This window comes from Ictidomys tridecemlineatus, chromosome 5 (genome assembly GCF_052094955.1).
Source record: "Ictidomys tridecemlineatus isolate mIctTri1 chromosome 5, mIctTri1.hap1, whole genome shotgun sequence".
In the NCBI taxonomy this organism is placed as follows: domain Eukaryota; kingdom Metazoa; phylum Chordata; class Mammalia; order Rodentia; family Sciuridae; genus Ictidomys; species Ictidomys tridecemlineatus.
The window spans coordinates 111,282,593-111,299,064 of record NC_135481.1 but is presented as its reverse complement, the minus strand read 5'-3'; the positions used below and the strand labels follow the sequence as shown (position 1 = coordinate 111,299,064).

The 16,472-nt window shown below is 51.5% G+C and overlaps 1 protein-coding gene across 8 annotated transcripts in view; it reads left to right on the top strand.

The window, feature by feature from the left end:
- The window catches only part of Ttc7b (tetratricopeptide repeat domain 7B), a 228,913-nt gene that overhangs the window by 14,769 nt on the left and 197,672 nt on the right, over positions 1–16,472 (top strand). For 7 of the 8 annotated variants that reach the window (XM_078050709.1, XM_078050715.1, XM_078050713.1 and 4 more), the window contains exons 2-3: positions 6,774–6,928; positions 11,649–11,817. In XM_078050709.1, the coding sequence (XP_077906835.1) occupies positions 6,774–6,928; positions 11,649–11,817 (324 nt within the window). Of the gene's footprint in view, positions 1–6,773; positions 6,929–11,648; positions 11,818–16,472 lie in introns of those variants that run through there. The other variant, XM_078050714.1, reaches the window with a different exon arrangement.

Genomic DNA, 16,472 nt, shown 5'->3' with positions numbered 1-16,472 from the left:
AGAGGCCTATTGGTCCTTCTGGTCAGGGCAGCCAAGCCCAGGGTCAGTGCATGAGGCCACATAGCATGTGGACTCAGGATGTGAGAGGACACAGGCCATTTGTGTGGTCAGGCTACTATGGCTTTGTGTTTAATCTGCTGCTTTTGTTTCATGGATGCACTAGTTCAGGGCACATCTGAATTTATTGAACAGGTCCTTGTCAAGGAACTTGTAAGTGGCTTTCTATTTTTACTGTTATCAGGTTGCACAAAAATCAGTGTCCCTATACCTGTGAATTTGTGCTCAAGAGTGCATCTATTTATAAGTTCCTATAATGGGAATTTCTGCTTAGGTGATACAGATGTATGATTTATCATGTAGAAACTGCTAAATTGCCCCTGGAGTCACTCTTGTTGATTAATACTCGTACCAGCACCACACGATCATGCCTGCTTTCCTATCAGTGCTCTTTGGGGGGATGAGGAATCCCTGAAAATGCTGTTAGCTGTGACTTACAAGAAGCCCAGTAAGTGAGAAGATCGAATCCCCGTGAGACTTGAGAACTGGAGACCTGGCTGTCTTTGGCATGTATCCAAGGGGATGCTGGAGAATCATTCTGCTTGAATAGGGCTTTGCTTTGTCCTCTGGGATGACAGCCACAGCAGGAGCGGTTTGAGTAGACTTACACTTGTCTCTGTTGACATACGAACCCCAGGTGGTTGATATGAAGATCTCCAGGAATAGCCCTCCTGCCCCATCTGATCAAAAGTTGCCACATCAGCTGCTATCCTGCAGGGGAGACTCTGAGAGGAAGGGGCAGTCACTTCAAGGTCACAGGCCATAGCCCCCCTTCCCTGGGGGACCAGGGAATCCAGGCATTCCTATGCATCTAGCTGCGCCATCACAAGGCTCCTGGGGTTGTCTCTTTGGAGCAAAACCAGAGAACCAGTCCCCTGAGGCTAATGCCTCTCCTTGCTGAGGATTTATATTGAATTCATGTCCATCACGGGGAGGCTGGTTGCTGCCGCCTGGCCTAAACTCCCAAGAAATGCAGTGGGAAATGTAAAATCAGTCCCAGGCTTCCCAGAGCCTGTCCTCACTGTGGTTCCCCAAGAATCCTAGCAGGTAGATCAGGAAGGGGCTCCAGAACTGCCTGACCAGCCCCTGCAGCAAATGGGCCAAGCGGTGTGGCCAGGGTCGCACAGCTGGTTAGGAGGGAAGCTGGCCACTGCTGAATGCCGATGTCCAGGTGGTTTGTGCCAGGCCTGCTGGAGAGACAACTGGGACCTGCCTGAGTTCACATCCCAGCTCCAGGATGAGCTGCTCTGGGATCTGGCTGCTTTCCCGCTTGTGCCTGGCTCCCTGTCTGTAAGGGGAGGATAAGAAGAGTGTCATCATCCTGGTGTTTTCAGGACCGTCGGGATCACATAAACAGCTTAGTAAACTGCATGGCACCTAGTAAGAGCTTTGTGTGGCTGGGCCGTTAATGAAGGTTGCCAGCGTTCATATTCTCCGACCACGCATGGACCCGCTGAGCACAGGGACTGTGTCTCAGAGCTGTCTGCCCCGTAGTGTCTAACATGACCATCCTGGGAAATTGCATGTCCTAAATGAAACAAGGTGTCAGTAATGGTAGTGAATGTCTACTGAGCACCTGCTTCATACTGTAGGTATTGCATATATAATCTTTACTCCAGCCAGATGAGGATACTAAGGCTAGGGACGTCAGGTGTCTTGCCCTGTGCCACATAGCCAGTAAGGGGGTGGGGTGGTGGAATTCAGGCCCCAACCAGCCTGAGGCCAAAGCTCTTTTGCTGTATGTCATGCTGCCTGGGCTTCTCCATTCTGGAAGTCACGCGCCCAGCCTACTTTTCAGGGTGGCAGCTCCACGTGCAGCTGTGGAAGCCCAGCCCGCGCTCCTCTGGGCCTGCTGTGCATGTGTAGGTGAGAGGCCAGAAAAGGCAGATGCCTGGAGTCTGTGTGCACAGAGTTGTGCAAGGTCCCTGATTCTGGTCGCTTGTGGAAGCTCCTAGGGCTTACCTTGAGTGTCACCTGGCCCTCAGGGGCCTCTTCTGTGTCACCCAGTCCCAATGTTCTGAGACATTATTTTTGAGGTTGTTTCAGGGGAGGGTGGCACAGGAGGGAGAATTTGGTCCCTGTTACTCCATGTTGGTGGGAAACAAAAGTGTCTTTTACCATTTTGATCCTCTTCTATAGTACCTCTAATTTTTAGTCCACTGGAATTAATTTTCTCATGTATCCCAGATGCCTCTTCGCCTGCTCAGGGTCCTAGTGTGCAGCGGGTCGTGCTGGCAGAGGCAGCTGCCTAGCGATGCCGGCTCCTTGTTGCCAGTGGATTCTGAACTGGGAGTCCCTGAAGCCCAGCCCATCAGGGCTCACTGCATGCTGTCCGGCCACCCCGCACTCTCTGTTTTAGAACTGAGTCTTGCAGCCCCTGAATGACTTCTTTGGCGTGAGCTCATAATGTTTTTAATATCTGCCCTCCTGGTTGGGAGTCTGAGTGGAAGGGAATTCACCTTTTTTGAAGGGGAACAAATAAAACATAATTTGCTTGGGAGATTACATCGGAGCCTAGATATTTTTAAAAATTTTAAACTGTTTTACAGCCAGTCTGCTGGATTTCAAGCTCAAACGTAAGCTCAGAGGGTGCAGCTCCTTCGGGACCCTCACACACCTGGCAAGGGCTCCCGACTGTCTCCCCCCCCCCAGCACTCTAGGGTTTGGCTCTGACAGAGTACTTGGAGTTCCCCAAATGAGGAGGCTGTGGCATGCCTCCTAGTTCAGTTGTGTGCCTGGAAGTCCTTTCCCCCACTTTCCACCTTGCAGAGGTGTATCTGGCACGTTCCTGGTGAGAGCTTTGCCTCCTTCTCCCCGTCCAGGATCACACTCAGCTTCCTTAGGCCCCACATCCTATTGAGTGGTCCTGAGAGACGGGGATTGTATGGGACTGTGTCCTAATTCTGAGGAAAACCCCCTTCTCTCAGTGCAAACCCCTCCCCCGCGCCAGGTGTTCCTGCTCCAGCTGGGCTCCCTCCACATCTTGGCATCCAGACTGGTGCCTTCCCAGAGTCAGGAGATCAGAGAAGTTATGAGGGGTGAATCCTGCAGAGCACTCAGGTAGCAGTCTTTTACTTCTTTGTAACTATGAGATTTTTTTGTTTAGGTAAAAAATTACACATGTATAACAAAAAAGCAAGGAATAGTACCTGAAGGGTGCGGTTGGGAGCTGCAGGATTCTGTGTGGGAGCCAGGGGACTTGGGGCGGTACTGGCAGACCATCTCACCTGGAAGCCCGTTTCTTCTTCAGGAGATCACTTTACATCAGCTTGGCCTCTTGTAAGGACAGTCCGAGTAGCAGTGGCTTCCACAAGACCAGATAGAAGTAACGTTTCGCACATGTGATAATTGACCATTAGCAGACCGGGGCTTGGTGGCAGCTCCTGGGTGTTGGGGACCAAGGCTCCCTGTATCACAGTTTTCTGCCCTCCTCAGTAGCTTCCATCCTGTGGGCTAGGATAGAGTGTCATCGTCCATTAGCCCAGACTCATTGCCAAGGCACAAACCAGAGGAACAACCCAGAGGTTGCATGGCTGTGGTCCCCTCTGCTGTGACTCAGTTGCCTGCAGCATCTGTTACCAGGGGCCTGGGAAGCGTGATCTGTAGCCTCTGTACTAGAGGAAGAGGGGGATAGCTGTTCAGGGGTAGCTAGTAGCTGCCACACATGCAGCAGGCCTAACCCTGTCATGAGATTAATCCACTGGTTATCGGCACTGACTGGGCCAGACATTGTGCTCAGCCCGGCTTCAGAAAGAAACCGCACACGGGTTCTTCCTTCAGCCTCTTCTTCCAGTGTAGAAGCGCAAACAGATCAGCAACACCCAGGCCGGGGTACTCATGGTTCCCGAGGCTGGGGGAGGCCACCAGCGCCTCAGTGGGTGTTCCTTAAGTAGTGGTGAATGGCTCCCAGGATGCTGAGCGTGTGAAGCTGGAGGAGCGGTTGGCTGGTACCAGTTTTTTACACTGAGGGCCCTGGTCATCATCCTGAGGTGCAGCTGAGGGGAGGACTGGCCTGTCTCCCCATCCTCACTCCAGCTCCACACTATAGCCTCGTCCTGGGCTCTTGTTTCTGTCCTGCCCGGGCCTCTGCACCACTGCTAAGGTCGCGCTCTTCCCTGAGCCTGGTGTGCCCCCCCTCCTGCTGGCCAGTCCAGGTCCTCCTACCCATATGGCCCGGCTGAGGGCTAAGCTCCACCTAGCTGTAGCCCTGCCTCTGATAACCCCTCAACTCCAGGCTCAGGCTGGATGGCGTGGCTCCCATTTTGTGATGGAAGTTGATGCTCTGAGGGGTGAGAAACGCCATCCTGTTCCAGCGCTAGAGCAGGGGTCCCGGCCTGCTGTTGTTTTTCTCCGGGGTAGGGATTCTGCCCCAGTACCCCCATCAGATGTGATGTCAGGGGGTCCTGGAGCAGGAAGGCAGGTGGAGGGACTAGATCGTGGGGGGTAATGGGGAGAGAGAACTCCTGTGCTCAGATGGGCAGAATTGTCCTCTAAACCAAGGTGATGCCATTGGTCACAAGCTGGGATTCTAGTACTTGGAATCCCATGTTCCATTTTGTTTTACTTTATTTTATTTTTTGGAAATTTAAAATGTATAGAAAAAAAGTTCAGCATAGATTGATAATCTTACATCGGAGAAATAGCCATGATTAATACCCACGCATAAACTCCCAACTTTTAAGGAACAGTTACAATTTTAAGGTAATATAAAATGATTCTGCTCAATATAAATAATTAAAACTACAAAGATGAAAAGTTTAAAAATCTCCAACTCTATTGTTCAGAAATTCCTGTTGTTTTTATTAGATTATTTTAGATATCTTCATAGGGTCATGACAGACAGAGAGATAAATATTTAGTTGTACTCTCTAAGCAATGATCATACTCTCACCTGATGTGATGGTCATTGGCTACTGGTAGCTACTGACCACTTGAAATGTGGCAGATTTGTAGAGAGTCTGTCAGTGTAAGACACATCCTGGCTTTGGACAGTGTCATAGGAGGAGATTTCCTTTCTCAAGAAAGGCTCATGTTTCTGGGGGATGCTGCCTATTGCTTTCCTAGCTGGCTGGTGTTTGGGCTGGTTCCATCTGGAGAGACCACACCATGTCTCTGTTCCTTCTGTGGGCATTGCTTCATTGTCCTCTGGTTGGATGCTACTGCTGACTGTCAGATCTTCTCTCCTCCTTATGGGAAACTTGCTTTGTATTCTTGACTGTCTTCAGAATTCCTGTGCCCAGTAACTTACCCCAGCCCTATTCTGCTGCTCGTGGGCTCCTCCCGGAATCTAGGTCTTGTGTCTAAATATGATTTCAGCTTCTCAGTACACAGACAGGGCTCTCTATGGCGTGTGGACTGCAGTTTGGGTTGACTAACATGGATGTGTAGGAGGCTTTTCTGGCCCTGGGCCTTTGATGGACTGAGCACTGGACTCGTAGTGGGTCCTCAGGGATTGTTGTGTGAATTAATTTTAAATTGCATTTAATAGTCAAATCTTTCTCCTTTCTAGGACCAGGGTGTTAAATAAAAGTGATGCTAAAGTCCATTTTGGCTGCCACCCCATCAAAGTTTCCCTGTACCCCAGGGGTAACTGCTATTGTGGATTTGAGACTTATTCTTCTAGACTTTTTAAAAACTGATTTTATATTTTGTTACAATTATTTTTTGTCCACCACAGAAAAATAGACCATGCTCAGCTGGGTGTCCGAGCTGCTGTGGGTGCATTCAGAGCATTCTGATGTGGGAATTCCAAAGGGCTAAGCCTGGGGGGGAGCTTTTTATTCTAATCAACCAGCCAGTATAGACGCTACAAAGTGGTAACTAATCTTAGAAGTGAAAACTTCTGTGACTATGCCTAGACATCAGTGTCTATGTAGTTTTGACTTTGAGACAGAGAGACCTTAAATCTAGGTCTTTTTTATCCAAACTCATTTTAAGAACCTGACTTTTATCCAGGTGTGGTGGAAAAATCTGTAATCCCAGCTCTCAGGAGGCTGAGGGGAGGACCGGAAGCTCCAGTCCAGCCTGGGCGACTCAGAGACCCTGTTTCAAAATAAAAAAAAAATAATAAAAATAAAAAAGAGCCAGGGGTGGAGTGCCTGGCCAGCATGTGTGAGGCCCTGGGTTTAATTCCCGGTATTGTAAAAAAAAAAATGAAGAAGCTGTACAGATAGATAGAGCTCTCCCACTAGCTCACGTCCATGTTCGCAGAAGAGCCAGACCTCACTGCCCACTCTTGGAAATGTGTCACATTGTTTTTTGTGTGTTGTAAGATCATACTGTATCTTCTTTTTTTTTTTTTAATTTTTAGATGTCGATGAACCTTTATTTTATTCATTTATTTATTTATGGTGCTGAGAATTGAACCAATGCTTTACACATGCTAGGCAAGTGCTCTACCACTGAGCCACAACCCAGCCCCTATCAAAAGACAGCCTTGTTTTCTCCGTCCTGAACTTGACTCTCTCCATCCCTCTGGAGTCAGCAGATGTGAGACAGCAGATGACGGAGTGCTTGGCCAACGCGGCTGGACATTCCTTGCTAGTGAACAGGGCTCAGTACATTCCTTGCTAATGAACAGTGCCCACTAGACCCATCTAAACTTCTGAGGCCTCAGGAGGACCTTGCTGGGCTAGAGCCATGGGGAGCAGGGTCCTCAGGTCCTTCCCAGCCCACCCGTCCCTTGCTCCCATTAAGTGACTCCCTTTGTTTTGTAGATGACATGGCAGAACTCCTCCTGGGGGAGTCGAAGCTGGAGCAGTACCTGAAGGAACATCCGCTGAGGCAGGGGGCCAGTCCCCGAGGCCCCAAGCCCCAGCTGACCGAGGTCCGCAAGCATCTGACCGCCGCCCTAGACCGAGGGAACCTCAAGGTACTATGGGCCGGGATGAAGCAGGGACAGCAAGGGATGCTGGCATCATCTCCTCTGGGAGGCGTCGGTGGGAAGGGTGGCCAGGGACGAACGGGGCCATGTTGGAGTGCTTCTGCACACAGCACGGCTCGTCTTTTGGAAGCAGGCCAGCTTCCTGGGCCATTAAGCTGAACCCCTGGGGGGCTCTCTCTGAGAGTGCTCAGTGACCTACCATCCTGACAGAAGGCACCAGTCTCCCTCGGTACTTAAAGTAAAGCCTCAACAGAGTGACCTCAGCGTTACTCTGAGGCTTAGAGAACAGCCTGACGCTTTGTTCCACTCTAGAAGAGAGAGAAGTTGGTTCTGAGCGTCATCGGTGCACAGTTTCCTAACCAAATCATGTGGCTTGTGAATGCAATGGGCCACTCTGGCCCAGAGCCAGGGGTTTCATGCTGACTCCCACAGGCCTGGCACTGCCTCTGAGTGGGGGGCACCAGGAGCTTCCCTGCCTGAGCCTGGACCCCTGTCTCCTCGCATGGGACACTGCAGCTCCCCATTGGTCTGCCTTCCAGTCACACTCTGCTCCTCACCTGCTTTCCCCCCTGGCTCTCGGGAACCCCTCCCACCCCTCGCCTTCCACAGGGGCATCTCTCCTTGTTCGCCTGCCCCTCCTCCCATCCCTTCAGCTGTGGACCCTGCCCTCACTGCTTTCTGAGGCCACTCTGTTGAAATGAGTAACTGCATCTCAGCCCCATCCTCCGGGTCCCCTCATCTCCCTTAGGGCCCCCTTCCCCCCAGAATATATTTCCACTGAGGACAGAGAGTTATATATGAACTCTTGAAGCTCTGGCTTCTTTTTTCTTTGATGATGAGTTCTCTTTCACTTTCTTTCTCTTTCTGTCTCAGAATCTTCTGGGGCTACTTCTTTGGTCTTCACTCTTGTCCAATTATGTGCACTCACCTACCTGCTGTCAGAAGCCAGATTTTTTAGCTTTGCCTTTTGCATCTGTATTGGAAACGTGAGTTTGCTTCCAACTTGCTGTGTGACTCTGGGGAGGTCACGCTCCTCTCTGGGGCAAGGTTCTATGGTTTTAATGGGCTCTTGCAAGCCTGAGTTTGGATCCTCTCAGTTCCCACATGCTCTGAGACTATGAGCCTTCATTCATGTTCTTCCTCCTGGCCATCTGGCCACCTCCCTGCCTTGGTCCCAGGAGGCCTGGGAAGCCCTGGAAAGATGGTGTTACTGTCTGCTGGCTGTGCCTCGCTGTGCCTTCTGGCTGTGCCTCATGCCTTCTGGAAGTGCTGACAGAGGCCACCTTTCAGAAGGTCTCTGTGTCTCTGAGTGCACTGGACCACCTTAGCCCCTGGGAGGCCGGCTCAAGGGCACTGCTGTCACTGGGAAGCCCAGGCTCATGGGGACCTGTCATTGTACTTGGGCCTTACACTAGGCCTTCCTCACCCCTCCTTTTGTCCTCAGGGCCAGGTCACCTCGGATGAAGTTAGGGAGTGTTTGTCTGCATGTCCACTGTTCTTAACCAAAAGACACTGGGGTGAGTCTTGCCAGCAGGAGAGAGTGGAGGGACAGTGGGCCTGTGGGCCACAGCTCACAGGATAGTCATTCAGACCCAAGTGTCCTGCCAGGTATGAGCCTGTGACTGTGTGTTAAGGGAGACATCCTGCTCAGTTCTTTCCTATCCTTAACCTTCATCTTGAAACATTAGCCATTTATCTCCCTGGTCTTTGTTCTCTGTCCTCTTCAAACCAATGTGGTAGTAAGAACGTTGAATTTCAAGTTGAAATTCCACAGTTTGAGTCCCTGTCCTGAGCTTATAAGCTGTGCCATCTTGGGAAGTTATTTAACTTCTCTGAACTCCATGTTTCTCAGCTAAGGCTGACATGGGTCAGGATTGTTTTAAGGCTGAAATATGGAAGTGCTTTCAAAGCTCTACCCCACTGGACACCTGCCCTTTACTGTTTGTTGTTTTATTGCTTTTACCAAGGGTTTTCCCTCTTGTTGCTGTTTTTAGCTTCCTTCACCTTATAAAGCATGTTCTAGAGTCGAGCAGCTTCTGCACAGGTATGTTGCCACACTCACACTGGCTAATGTGGAACTTCTAAAGTCCAATGTGTCTCAAGTGACTGAGGCTGGGAGGAGCAGTCAGCCTGCAGTGAGGGCTTATGGAGCCTTGGATGAGGAGGTTGCCTCTGGTTTAGGGCAAGAAGATTGTGCTTGTTACACACAAGGCAGCACCTGGCCCCCTGCTGGGGCTCTGCCTCCATTCTGGAGCTGGGTGGCCTGAACCGAGTTACTTTCTTGCTGTCACTGCTGTGGGCAAGCTCTCCTGGCAAGACCCTCCTGGGGTGTCCATCCTGTGCCTCTGGACTATGAGTTTCTCCAAGCAGATTTTCCATCGGGCTCTACAGTTTCCTTTTTTTAGACTTACTTTTACTTAACGTAAAATGGACCGTTTGAACCACCGTCAGTGCACAGCTCAGGGGTGTTATGTGCATCATCATGACCACTCACCCCCAGGACTCTGTCACCTTTCTGGATGAACCTCTGACCCCATTTGGCACCAGCTCCTATTCTCCCTTCAATTGGCTAAAGCGAGGGTTCAGGTGTGGAGAGCTGGGGAAGGAGGGGGACTCCAGAGTCTCCTAGGAAACTCTCTGAAGTACCCAGCCCTGGAGCTGCTTTGCCCTGCGGTGGGTGCTTTTTTCAAAGCTTTTCGCCTTCTCAAGTCTGTCTCCAGGTGGCGCTCTGACTTCCTGCACGGGACCCTCTCCCTGGGCCCCTCCGACACCCTCTCCGCGGCCTTGGTCCTCTGCTGTCCTCCCATGCTCGGTGCTGCTGTTACTGGCATCCTAGGCCTGAGGCCTAACTCCAGTTCTGGCCACTCGGCCCAAAAACCAAGTGGACAAGGTCATGGCGAGAGCAGAAGAGGAAACGAATCACATGGCCACCTTGGGAAGGCAGATGACACTTGGTGTCCTGGCCCTGTCTTTGGGGCACTGACAGGAGCTTTGGATTTAAAGGAGGAGGAATCAGGGTGGAGGGCGGGAGGGTGCCTAACTAAGCAGCGTTGATCAGACTGTGGTCTGCTGGGCCGTGCTCTCAGCCCCCGGTCTGCCAGGTGGCTCTGCGGCAGTCCTTCTGATTGGCAGGGGCAACTTCCACCTGCTTTCAGTGTGTTCGCCTGTCAGACCTATGTTTCTGGGAGGGGTGATGTGTGGGGACTTGTAGGCACCATTCAGGGGGACAGAACGGGAGGCTGCCGCTCTTGCCTCAGTCTCCCAGGAGGACGAGGTAGGCTAAGCCCGTGTGTTACTGGGTTGAGAGGAAGGCTCCTTAGTGATCACAGGCCTCCACGTAGGAGTGAGGCACCTCACCCGGAGTTGAAGGTAGTCAGGGAGGCAGACAGAAGAGGAAGCAGGGGTGCTGGAGCTGACCCTGCTTTTAGTCCCCCACAGGGCCTCGCAGAGCTCAGTAAAGAGTCGCTGCTCTCAGCACAGTGGCCTTCCTAAGGCCCGTTACACTGTCTGGTGTCCCTGCTCCCTTCAAAGAAGTGTCGACCCTTTTGGCAGACAGGGCTGCTTCTCCATGCTCTGCCTGCTCTCCTGTGTTTTGTCACCTACCTGTCAGAGCCGCAGGTGACAGAGAAGTGCGGGTGTGCCTCTCTGAGCAGAGCCACCAAGCGTGACAACTTAGCTGTGAGGAAAAGGCCCAGGAGAGGTGATGGATGTGTTTCCTAGTCTAGATGGCTGGGTCATCTCTTGTCTCCAGCCAGTGAGGCTGGGGAGGGCAAGGCAGAGGAGGTGGCACTTGGGGTCGAGAGGGGACAGAAAGGAAGGTGACCCCTCAGACCTGCGACAGCCCTCAGCCGCAGGAAGGAGGACTCTTGTCAGCAACAGCTTCACAGGCTTGATCACTCAGTGGGAAACATTGCCCCCGATGGGAAAGTAAGTTCTGCCTTGTAGCCACTTGGCAAGCCCCGTGTGGGTGATTTGGGCTTTGGTCTGTGCATGTCCAGTGCCAGGGACAGGACCCCAGGACACCAGGCAGTGGCCTCTCTTGTTTGGAGAAGGTGCCCACATCACTGTAGTGCTTACTAGGGAAGTGTTCCTTCCTTCTGGGGCCCAGTGCAGCTCAGGGCCCGAGGGGAGCCACAGGGGTCTGGGTTATTTGTTTTCACAACGACCTTGAGATATGATTCCCATGCTGTTTAGTTCACCCACTTAAAGTGTACAGTGCAGTGGTTTTTAGCATCTTCCTGAAGTTTTGCACTCTGTCACCATGATACCCTGGAACATTTCAGCACACCCCAAGGAACTATGCATGTAACCACCGGTTGACATTCCTACTTCCCAGACCCCAGCCCTTGGCACACCAACTTGCTTCCTGACTGCAGATTTGCCTCTTCTAGATGTTTCCTATAATGGAGGCATACAATATGTGGCCTTTTGTGGCTGATCTTTGACTTGGAATAATGTTTGGGGGTTTCCTCTGTATTGTGGTACTTAATTTTTGATTATGACCAATATTCTATTTTATGGCTAGACCACATTTTTATGGATACTTGGGTTGTTCGTGCTTTGGGCTGTTGTGGGTATTATGCTGTGAACATGGATGGGCCAGTTTTCATGTGGGGACGGGGGGCTTTATGGCAGTAGATGGCTGGGCCCTGAGGAAGCATCCCACAAAATACTGTAGGAAAATGTTTTTCTCTCCTTTTCCTTCTAGTCAGAATTCCTACAAGAGTCCAATCTGATCATGGCCAAGCTGAATTATGTGGAAGGAGATTATAAAGAAGCTCTGAACATTTACGCCCGGGCGGGCCTTGATGACCTGCCACTGACAGCTGTCCCTCCGTACAGGCTGCGGATGATTGCAGAATCCTACGCCACCAAAGGTGAGACCTGGGTCTTTTTCCCTCGGTGTCAAGTTTCTGGGGGTAGCAGAGCCTCCTAGGAGTCCCCTGTGAGAATCCCAGCTAGGCCCCTGTGATGCCCCACTGAGCACTTGGGATGGTTTTAAGCTCAGCAACACTCTGTTTCCTCAGAGCTTGAGTTCTTTGATTATTGCTCAAGGGAACGAAGGAGAAGCATTTCAGTAGAGTTTCTTGGTTATTAATGTGCAACTTCACTGGGGACTTTTCTTGGTAATTGAGTAACTGGACAGTGTATGTCATGTGGTCAACTTCCCACATGCTCTACCATGTTTTTTATTCATTAATGTCACCCCTGGCTAGTTAAGGTCAATCCACAGCAGTTCCTTTGATGATTAACAGGGTCCCTATTCAAGGGTCAGAGGGAGCTTGTAGTCTAGCATGGTAGGATGCAATCTCACAGAAAGAAAAGGCAGGACACAGGTATTATTGTTGCTAAGCTGCCGATTCTGTCTCTGTAATGGTGCAGTCACATTCACTTCATAGAATTAGTGTCAGGATGAAGTAAAATACTGTACGTAAAGCTCTTTATGGTGCTCGGCACATGCTCAGTGCTCAGTGAATATCTTTAGATACCAGCCCCAAACAAGGCAGCTAATGGTAATAGCCAGGGGTGGGTGATACCTTTGCAGGTGGCCTTCAGCAGGGACACTTGGATCTGGACTTCCCAATACTAAGAAGTCACTCTCTGAAGGACCCCCCTGCCTCCTGCTCCTGCAGTCCTGACTGTGCATTGTGACTGCCTGTGGCTTATACAGGGGCCTGGGCCCTGGGCCCGACCCTCTAGAACAGCAGCAAGCTGGCCACTTGAGTACTGCCAGCACATTCTGTCCAAGATGTTGGGGCTACAGGGGGTCCAGCCAGTGGGACTCAGGTGTCCTGTGCAGTGTTGGCTTTGTGACCCAGCAGCTGGGTCATTGGTGGAGGATGGAGGTGGCTTGGAGGCCTGAGCTCCGGTCTTTGCATTGGCCCAGACATAGGAGGCTGGAGGCAGGCTGTCTGCTGGTGACAGTGCCAGCTCAGTCTTTTGGCTGCCATGCAAGGTGGGAAAGGAGACTTGGTCCCCAAGTCTGCCCTGGTGACATTGGTTAACAGTGGCCCTCCAGCTATGAGTATGACAGTTGGCTCTTGGAACACTGGCTGGCTCAAGAGGTGTCCAGGTCTGGCTAGTTTCTGAGCTCTGGAGATGTGAGTAGAGTCACATGTGTGCAGGAAGAGGGGATGGCCACTCGTTTAGAGAAAGTGGACAGCAGCCTTGGAAGCTCCAGGCCCCTGAGAGCCTGGTTGGCAGCTAGGGCAGTGTAGAGTGGAGGAAGACCAGCTGAACTGCCTGCCAGCCTGGGTCCAGCTCCCACCTGGGGCACGAGCTGGTCTTGTGCAAATTCTTTTGTTCCTCAGTCTCTCCACATAGAGGTCTCACCAGGTCATCAGGACCGTATGAGAGAGTACGCATGCAGTGCTGAAAGGCACCTGGCACACAGCAGGCATGATGAGACGGTAGCTTAATAGATGAGTGTGTTGTGGGAGGGGGCCATAGGAGTGACTCATAACAACCCGGGACTTGCCAGCCCAGTTGACGGAGACGCCCAAAGACAGGTGAACTCTCTGAGGGCTTAAGAGACCTTCAGTCTTGGCTGTTTCTTCGCCAAGGTTCCAGAGAATTTTCAAGGAGAGACAGTTGGCAAGAGAGCCCATGTCTGCTGATGTATAAAGCACCTTAAAGCAGAAGGAGTGCCGTGGCCGGTGGCTGCCCAGGCAGGCTGTTCATTATTAGCTCAGGTTCCCCACACTTGTAAATTAGCATTTCAACATTGAGCCCCTTCATTCTGCTTAAATATTTGTTTTTCTAGTTTCTTTGGAAAGAAGGGAGAGCTATCCTGTCCACCCCCATGGCCAGACCATTGGGGTTGCGGGGCAGCTGCCCCTTGAGTGGGATGTCCCCAGCTCTGGCCCTCCCCATGCTGCCTTGCAGTGCTCCAAGCAGCAGGACTGACCTGCAGGCTTTCTAGGTCCACCTGGACCTTTTCATGGTGATCCAAAGGCTGACATGAAACATGACCATGACCAAGGTTTTAGCCAGAGCCTGCGCAGATGGGACAAGCTGGGTTTAAACAGGCTGGCTGCAACATTAAGCTAAGAAGGTGGTTGTGAAAAATCACATGGCACAGAAAGCAGTATCCAGAAAGCAGGGCAGGATGGGTCTTTGACTTTCAGGGTCAAGCTTATAGGCTGGAGTATGAGCCTGCGTTTGATTTATTTTATAACAGGGATAGGGATTCAAGGGCGAGGTCTTGCTTCATGGTGTCTTGTGGTCAGCAGATTGATTGGTATCTTTGCAGGTCACTCCCATCTCAGGTGCTGTGTGGGATCTTAGGCAGAGCTTGAGGGGAAGGTTTACCTGCATCAAGTGATCAATCCCCGAGGGGGTGCTACAGGGAGTTGGCAATGCCAGACCTATCCCCTCACTTGGCTACTATGCGCAACAGTCCACACACAGCCCATGGATGGCTCGTGACAGCCTGGAAATGCCATGGCTCCCACACATCTGCTCTTCTGAGTGGAAGGGAGTTGGCCATTGCTTGCTGGGAGTCAGAAGCCAGTACCCTTCAGTTAACTTCTGTGGGCCAGCACCAGGCGGGACTTTACTGTCTTTTACTTCTCCAAACTCCAAGCTTACAGATGAAAGAAGGAGACCTGGTGAAGTTACCAGTGACCTCAGTGACCGAGTGCACTGAGATTCCTGTGCCCTGCACTGCGTCCTCTTTGGGTTTCCCGTTCAGGCCTCACAGCTGCCCTACAGTGTGAACACCATTATGCTTTCTGTTTTGCTGACAAGGATACTGAGGCAAGTTAGAGGGAAGTTAGAGAACCTTGGCGGGGGTCTAGAGCAAGAAGAGGTCAAACCAGAACTTGTCCTGGGAAGCTAGTTGAGAGCCTGTGCCACTCTGTGAGTGGCAGGGAGGACTCGAGCTGAATGGAGCGTGTTCAGCACTGAGCCCAGATCTCAGTCACTCTGTCCTGTTGGCATGTGGGCTGGTCTCCCTCAGCCATGCACAGCTTCCTCAGGCAAAATGCATCCAGGTCTCCAGAGAATGCCCTGGATTCGTACCTGCTCCCCGTTCTCAGGCCACCCCCTGATGCCTTCACCTCGATTCCACACTCTTGGCTGATTTTCTTCCTGGAAGTTCTATTTTTTTAAGTTCTGTGTCCTGTCTTCTCTGAAGCCACCTGGGACTCACCCATTCACAGATGCCCGTATCTGGTGCCATCTTGGCATAGTGGATTAGGATTGTTTGAGAAACGTAGAGAATTGGTCATAGCATCACCAGATGTGCCTGCCTGTCTGTGAGCTCCTGTAAAGGAAGACTTTCCTCTCACGCGTTTGCTGTCCTTGGGACCCAACCCAGTGTCTGTCACATAGTTGGTGCTTAGTTACTGATGGCATTTTACAGGTTCCCCTGCTTGGATTTCTGCCCAGATGCCTGTCTTGTGGGTGGGGCGATCTGGGAGCCATGGCTCCTGGCTGGTCACGGTTGGACGTGCTTTCTGTACCTGTGTGTGAGATGCTGAGCACCTATTGGGCCACTCAGCCGTCCCCTGACAGCCTCGGGGCGCACCTGCACAGACCCACGTGCTCACTGTCCCGGAGCTGAGGCCACCTCCTCCCCTTCTCTCCCTCTCACCATCTCTTAGACCTGAGTAGAGAAATGAGGACAGGCGGAAGAGTGAGAAGCTCCTCGGTGTCTGGCAGGTTGGGTTAACCTGGCGAGTGGAGGGCTGACTCTGGGATAAGGCTCAGGGAATTTCTGGGATACCAAGTGACCACAGATGTTGTTCCCCCAAGACAGGAGGCTGGGAGCAGTAGAAAGAAAGAGGGCCACCGTTTGTGCTGGGACATAAGGTGAATTGTGCAGTCAGGACAGTGAGAGCTGGAAATGGCGTGGCCTCTGGAGATGGCCTTTCTAAGTAGCTCTGCTGTGATAAAGGGACCAAACACGCCTCAGCCCACCTGGTCAGGGCTGGTGGGGCTGCTCTGCTCCCTGGGAGATGAGACTCTGGTGTCAGGTAACCTGCTGTTCCATTCTGATTTTATTCTGTGATTTCTAGGTACCTTATCTAGGTTCTCACTCTAAGTCTCATGTTTTAAATTTATAAGACGGGGCTCTAATAATACCTTACAAGAGTATTAAGAAGACCAAGATGAAACAGGAAGGTGCTTTGAAATATGTAAATGGAGGCCAATGAAAGGGGCTTTGTAGAGTGTGACCCCACTACAGCGGAGATTGGGAGCAGCAGGAGGCTACAGCCTTACCCCCCCCACAGTCCCCGCATCCCCACACCCCGCATCCCCCGCCTGTTGGCCCCGCCTGTCATGCTCTTTTGCTTGGGTAGCCAGTGGTGCTTCCAGTTGTCCCTGGGATTGATTTCTTGTCCTTTCTCCCATGTGATATTTAATTATTCTGAATGCAGACCAAACACATGTGTGTTATAAAATCCAGACGCTCAGACAAGACAGAGCAAGACCTATTCCCCATCTCCCCCGAGGTGGGCTCTTAGCACCTTCCTGCCTCTCCTCCCAGAGGTCCCTACGCTTCTCAGATGTGTGATTTTTTTTTTTT